The sequence below is a fragment of the Salvia splendens genome, chromosome 3 (assembly GCF_004379255.2).
Source record: "Salvia splendens isolate huo1 chromosome 3, SspV2, whole genome shotgun sequence".
Lineage (NCBI taxonomy): Eukaryota > Viridiplantae > Streptophyta > Magnoliopsida > Lamiales > Lamiaceae > Salvia > Salvia splendens.
In genome coordinates this window covers 44,175,958-44,182,490 of record NC_056034.1, presented here as the reverse complement: position 1 = coordinate 44,182,490, position 6,533 = coordinate 44,175,958, and the positions used below count along the sequence as shown (strand labels likewise).

At 33.5% G+C, this 6,533-nt stretch overlaps 1 protein-coding gene across 1 annotated transcript; it reads right to left on the bottom strand.

Moving 5' to 3' along the window:
• Nucleotides 1-2,297: 2,297 nt before the first annotated feature.
• Nucleotides 2,298-3,640, bottom strand: LOC121793845 (putative GATA transcription factor 22). The gene is made up of 3 exons (XM_042191879.1): nucleotides 3,364-3,640; nucleotides 3,038-3,277; nucleotides 2,298-2,798 (listed from the first exon to the last, which is right to left on the bottom strand). The coding sequence occupies exons 1-3, from the start codon at nucleotides 3,538-3,540 to the stop codon at nucleotides 2,505-2,507; spliced, it is 711 nt and encodes a 236-aa protein (XP_042047813.1). The 5' UTR covers nucleotides 3,541-3,640; the 3' UTR covers nucleotides 2,298-2,504.
• Nucleotides 3,641-6,533: the final 2,893 nt, after the last annotated feature.

The following is a 6,533-nucleotide window of genomic DNA, read 5'->3' as shown; positions in this document are numbered from 1 at the left end:
CCATTATTGAAAATAATGTGTTTCAATTGATATGCAGTGGATGGCAACTGCTTTTGGCTTTGCTAGTTATCTTTTCTGCCTTTGTGCCTCCCGTTGAGATGGTACTTGACAAAGAAGGAGGAGTCTTTTATCCGTTGCCGACAACATATGCAATATTCTATTTGGCATTGATATCATTCTCACATTCTTCGTCGCTTACGGAGACGAATACACGCATCGTATTGTGGACGATCACCGGAAGATTGCTACCAAATATGAATTTTCTTGGTTGGCTCTAGATGTCCTGTCCACAATACCTATGAGACCTATAATGAATGTTTCACTGATGATTCTGAATGAATATGGCTTATTCAGTTTGATTCGGTTGTGTCGTCTCAAGCCTATTTTGGACGTGTTTGACAAGTACAACTCTATTCTCATCTCAATAATACAAATTCAATTTTCTATTATATTGGTTGCTAATTGCTTTCTTTTCTTCAAAATACAGATGAGAGAATGATACCAGTTTGAATTACAATTGGGTGGGGTCTGCCAAGTTTGCATTGGTAAGTATATTATAATTCTCATGATTCACCTATTACTCAAAAATGATTTAATTGTTGGGTTGTATATCATTTTTCGTTGTGTATAGGTTGGTATTTATGCAATTAATCGTGTTGCATGTCTCTTCTATGTGCTTCCTGCCTACAATGATGATCCAACCAACACTTGGATCGGTCAAGTCATGCGTGTAGGAGTCGATTCTCGCCAACTTGACCTTTGGCCTCGATATATTTTGTGCATGTATTGGTCCACCACAACATTCTCCACTGCTGGCTATGGGGATTTGCATCCCGTGAATGGCGTGTACTATATATATGTTGTTGAACTTCGAAGCCTTGTCTTATGTGATTGGTAATATCACACAATGATCAGTCTTACTATGAAAAGAAAAAGCTATATAAGTAACTTGTCAAATTTATTTTCTTTGAGTATTTTTAATTATAAGTAATAGTAACTTTTTGATTCAACAACAGAGAGAATTGGTTCAAGCTGCCATGAGTTTTTCACAAAGGAATCAGCTGCCTTCTCATCTTGAAGAGCAAATGATATCACAACTGACTTTAAACTATACGACCAACTTGGAGGGGCTGCAACAAAAAAATGATACTCAATTCACTTCCTAATACCATCCGGACGAGTATCTCACACCATCTCTTCCACTTGGTGATAGACAAGGTTTACTTGTTTCGTGGAGTGTCGGAAGGGTTTCTCTTCTCGCTGGTAAAGACATACTAGCAAGTAATACTTTTTTTTTTGCTTCACCACTTTTTTGTCAATCTTATATGACACTATTTTGCAGATCCGTGAGATGAGTGTAGAGTATTTCAGTCCCAACAAAGATGTGATCTTGCAAAACGATGCGCTGACCGACTTTTATATTATTCTCTCGGGTGCAGTGGTAAAAATTAGATCCTTCAACCTTCTCTTCCCTTTTTCATCATTATGTGCTATGTTGGAAGTTCTAATGTATTAACTTTGATCTTTTAGGATCTACTGGTTATGAGGAATAAAGCTCAAGTGGCAAGTTTATTTCCTATATTTGTTAATACAAATGTCTATAACCATTAGATAATTGCCAATGTATGTGCCAACATAACACTAATGCGGGTTGTGGGAGAGGCACGAAAGGGTGAGCTTGTTGGTGAGATTGGTGCGGTTTGTTTTAAACCCCAATTGTTCACGGTGAGAACGAAAAGGCTAACCCAACTATTAAGGCTGGACCATACCAAATTTCTCGATATTGGTAAAGACCATGTTGTAGATGGGAAAACAATCGTGAAAAACATTACTTGAGGGATTTGCTTATCGTTGCTATCCAAATAAAAATTATTGGCGGCCCCACATTGATAAATTTAAATTTGCTGCTTTTTTTCCAAGATCAAGATTTTTTTATTTGTTTTATTACCTAAACATTACATTGGCAAAATAATTGACAGTCAATGTGTACAGTCAAAGAATATATTTTTTGAATGGGTTGATTAAAATTTCAAATACCTAAAGAATAAAGTTATAAATTTACAAATAGTACATTCTAACTTCCCACAACTCAATAATCTATAGCCGAATTCCAAAATTTTCAACCAAACATCTCCTAATCAATTTTCTTCAAATGCATAAAATTTTATGCATTTTTCATCTGAGAAACTGTTTATTCTTGTTCATAATTTGTTGTGTATATTTTATTTTGTAAATTGCCTATTATTTTCTTTTATAACGATTTGCAATCAATATTCTTGCTTTTCAAGGTTACATAATTTTTGGAGTAACAATTGTACTATTCAACTGAAATATATGTACACATTTCATATGAGAGGAGAATCAATTATTTTTTCTCCTTATTTAAAATCACAAAATGATCAATACCATAAAATCTAAGTGGTGGACCTTCTACAAACTGGCGGATCACAAAAACAAACAAACAAAATAACTAAACCTCTCTCTTTCTCTAAATCAAATAAAAATCAGCCATGAACATGGCCAGAAGATATGGCCATGAGCAAGATTGCAGCTTCCTTCTCATCTTGAGGGAAAACTCGATGAATTAATGCCAATTTGTTGCTCAAATTTATCAAGAAATCCTCAAATTCCATCTTCCTCCCATTGCTATTACTAGTAGATGATCCACCACCACCCACTTTGCACCGTTTGGCCTTCACCTTCATCGGCAGCGGTGGTGCCACTCCAACGTTGGTTGCTGCCGCGGCCATGGCGCGCCTCGCCTTCCTTTGCCTAATCCCGCACGCATTGCAAAGAGACTACACAATTTGTTAGCATATAGAATCTATAAATAAAGCACAAATGAGGATTATTAAGAGATAAAATGTGTTTTGACAGAAACAGACGCTTCTCTCATATTTTATTATAAAACTATAAATTAATTGCCTATTAATTAAACACAAAAAATAGGTCATTTCTAGTTTTAATTTGTTGTAATACTTTAAAACACGTACTAAAATCAAATGAGACATTTTATTGTGGACATATAGATAATTACCTTGGGGCCTTTAGGACCGCTTCTCCAAAGAGGGGTCTTGGTTGTGTGGCAATCCGAGCAAACCCTAATAGGGTTGTAAGATAAATTCAGATCCGACGAAGCCATCATCACCTTCTTTACTTCAATCTTCGCAGCATCGAGCTTCTTGCTCTTCGAAGATATCCATTTCACTCCATTTTCGACGTTGTTTTCCATCGTATAACACGATGATGATCCTCTATGGCATCCATAGTACTCAACCTAATTAACACCAAGATCAATAATTAGTTGATGTATTTATTACACATTAATCACACAATAATAAAATAAAATAAAACAAAACAAACCTGGGGCTGGTACAAATGGGGATATTGGTAAAACCCCATGTGATGATCTTCACTTGGATTGAAAAAAACACGAAAAGGGGCAGAAGACGAGACAATTTGATGTTGCTCGTCATGCTTTTCGACGTTGTACTCCGTCTGCTCCACTGGAGAAAGACAAGGAGAAAGGTTAAGGCTCATTACACTTTCTTGATCAAAAAATGATGAGTGTGTAAAATTAACTTGTTAGAGGTGTTTTAAAAGAGGGGGTGGGATGAGGGTGACATTCACGTGTCATCATGACAACCAAACAAAACAAAAATGAAGAAGTAGTATAAAAGGAAGGAGAAGAATGCTACCACATGACCATTTGATTTTGACAGAACCCTATATATCTCCTAAATTTCCATTTCTAACACACCAATGCTTTTTATTCATGTTCACATTCTTAGTAAATAGAACAGTTGTTAATTGGTTTAGTTAACCATGTTTGGTTTCTTAGATATGTTATTTCTATCTGTTTGGTTTGTATATGTTACTAGATTGGAAGGGCAACCGGCCAAGAGAATACTCCTTCCTTCACGACCCATAAAACGATATATTGCCATGCTCGATTTTTAGTAAGTGTACCTCACCAGGTCTACTTCATTAATTTACGAAAAGTTGGACCTTCATTACACTCATAACACATTCGATAAATTTAATAAACTCGTGTCTTTTACAACATATTGGTATGTTAGTTCAAGAAATATACATGTAAGATATCACTCTTAGGTTGTTTTTGCAAAACAAACACGCGGGGCCGGAGGGGTGGACATAGAAAAAAATAAATAGTGGGAATTATGTTTCTTAAATTTCTTTCGATAAGACTCAGAGTGTTGACAGAGATTTTTGCTTAATAACTTCAATAAATTTGTATTCACAAAAAAATTCCTAACTAGTAGCCCAAAATTAAGGATAAATTAAAATCTACTATTCTTTAAATATTTAAGCAAATAAGGTGGTAGCTATGTACTACATGCCAAGCAAAACTATGCTTATTATAACCTGCAGATGATAAGTTTTAAATTTTGTTAGAGGATTATTTGTTTTTAGTGGTGCATAATTAGTGATCGTGTACACACTTTATTTAGTTGCAATTTACGCATCATCGATTAAGACATAGAAGATATATATGACCGTTTTTTTTTATTGTGTTACAAAAACATTCAAGTAAAAAAAATAGCGAGCAACAAAATAGCAATACAAATTAAAGCTCTTCAAAATATAAACAACAAAAAATGCAACGAAATCTAATGAATAGATAAAAAAAAAGTTCCATCTAAAATCATTATCCAAAATATGTACTCCTATAACGGTTGTCTGCATATAATAATGATTGAATGAGTGTGAAGAAAATGTGTAGTGATTAATAAGAAATGAAGCCAAAAAGTACTAAATATATGTGCAGGCAAAAGACAAGAGCACACCCCACACCCATGCTAGGTATCTAATTTTAATTTAATTTGGACACTTACATCTAAAGTTGGTACTGTTTATCATCTTTATTGTAATTTGTAATTATGGGAAAAATGGTCCAAAAATATTCTTGTTTGCTTTCTCTATTATTTTATCCAGGTAATACTTGGCCAAATTGTGTACATTTGTAGATTACAAGTGGGGATAATGGATATTTTTATGATCAAATTATAACAACAATAATTTCTTTTGGTGGTCTAGACGTTTGTTGTAACATATTTTTCACTCACCACATATTTGAATGCGAGAGGTGACTTTAAGTGCAGTAACTATTTCATTGAGTATATATGATATATCTAACTAAAAAGTTTAACAAAATAAAGGGTTGATTGTCTCCTATTTTGAATGTTTTCTAGAAAATTTCACATTTTATACTTTAAAAAAAACTCTCAGCTTTGTGAAAAAAATTATTTACGTCTCACTTGATATATTACGATTACGTAATAATTCAGCTCGCTGAATTCTTAGTACGTAGATTCTATGCAGTGTTGTACTATATTATGAGTTTGAAAATCTCAACCCCAATTTAAAAATATATAACACATTTATAGAAATCCCAAACATATATAGGAACTACTCCCCTCCGTCTGCTATTAGGAGTCTCATTTGAGTTTGGCACGAGTTTTAAGAAATATAAAAAAATTGGGTGGAAAAAAGATAGTGGAATGTGAGGCCCATTTTTATATATTAGTTTTATAATAAAATGTGAGTGAGATAAGTTAGTGGAAAGTGAGGTGTACCTGTCATTTATAGTAAAAGTGAACCGGGACTCTTAATGGCGGACGGACTAAAATGGTAAACCGGGACTCCTAATGGCGGACGGAGGGAGTATATTTTCTGTTTTGATAGTGAAAATTGTAAATTGTTTTTCTTTTATACACTGGAAATTGTTACCCTATTCTCTTTTATAAAAGCACGTGAATTACCTATCCAAGAAGTCTCCACTTTTCATCATTATTAAATCATTGGCTTTGGCCTTTGCTTATTTGCATTATCACAAGGAGATATTTAATTGAGGACCCACCATAAAACTTTGTGGAACAGTAATATAAATCAAAATTTATTAGAAAAAGAATCGTGAAGCATGAAGAAATTCATGGTATCAATTTGTGGGACTGTATATTTTTATTTTTCTTATGTATACATACGATGATTCTCAATCCTTAAAACACTAGCTATGTGAATATAATATATAAAGGACTGATCAGTACATTTTTGTAATGCACAATAGCCATTAATATTTTGTATTTATTCCGTTAATCAAAATAATTAGCAATAAATTATAATCATTTAAATTTATACATAGTGATGGTAATTATAAGGGAATTAGGAGTATTAGATAAGATATATGGTGATTAGAATAAAAGTAGTACTATTACAAAGAGAAGAGGATGAAAATTGATTTATGTGATAATGGAGGAGACAACGTATGCAGTCTAATAGTTACTCTTTTGCATGTTGTGGGACTAACACACAAGATTGTGACATTTCCTCATTCACTCTCTAATCTGTAATAAAATGTTCTCTTTTTCTGGCCCCACTTCACTAACAATATATATATTGTCCAATAAGAACTATACCAATCAAATCTGTAAAAGGTGAGGTATAGTTTGGTTGTTTTATTGGGTCACATCCACATATCATATATGTGTGATATTATGTCAACTTTAGGATAA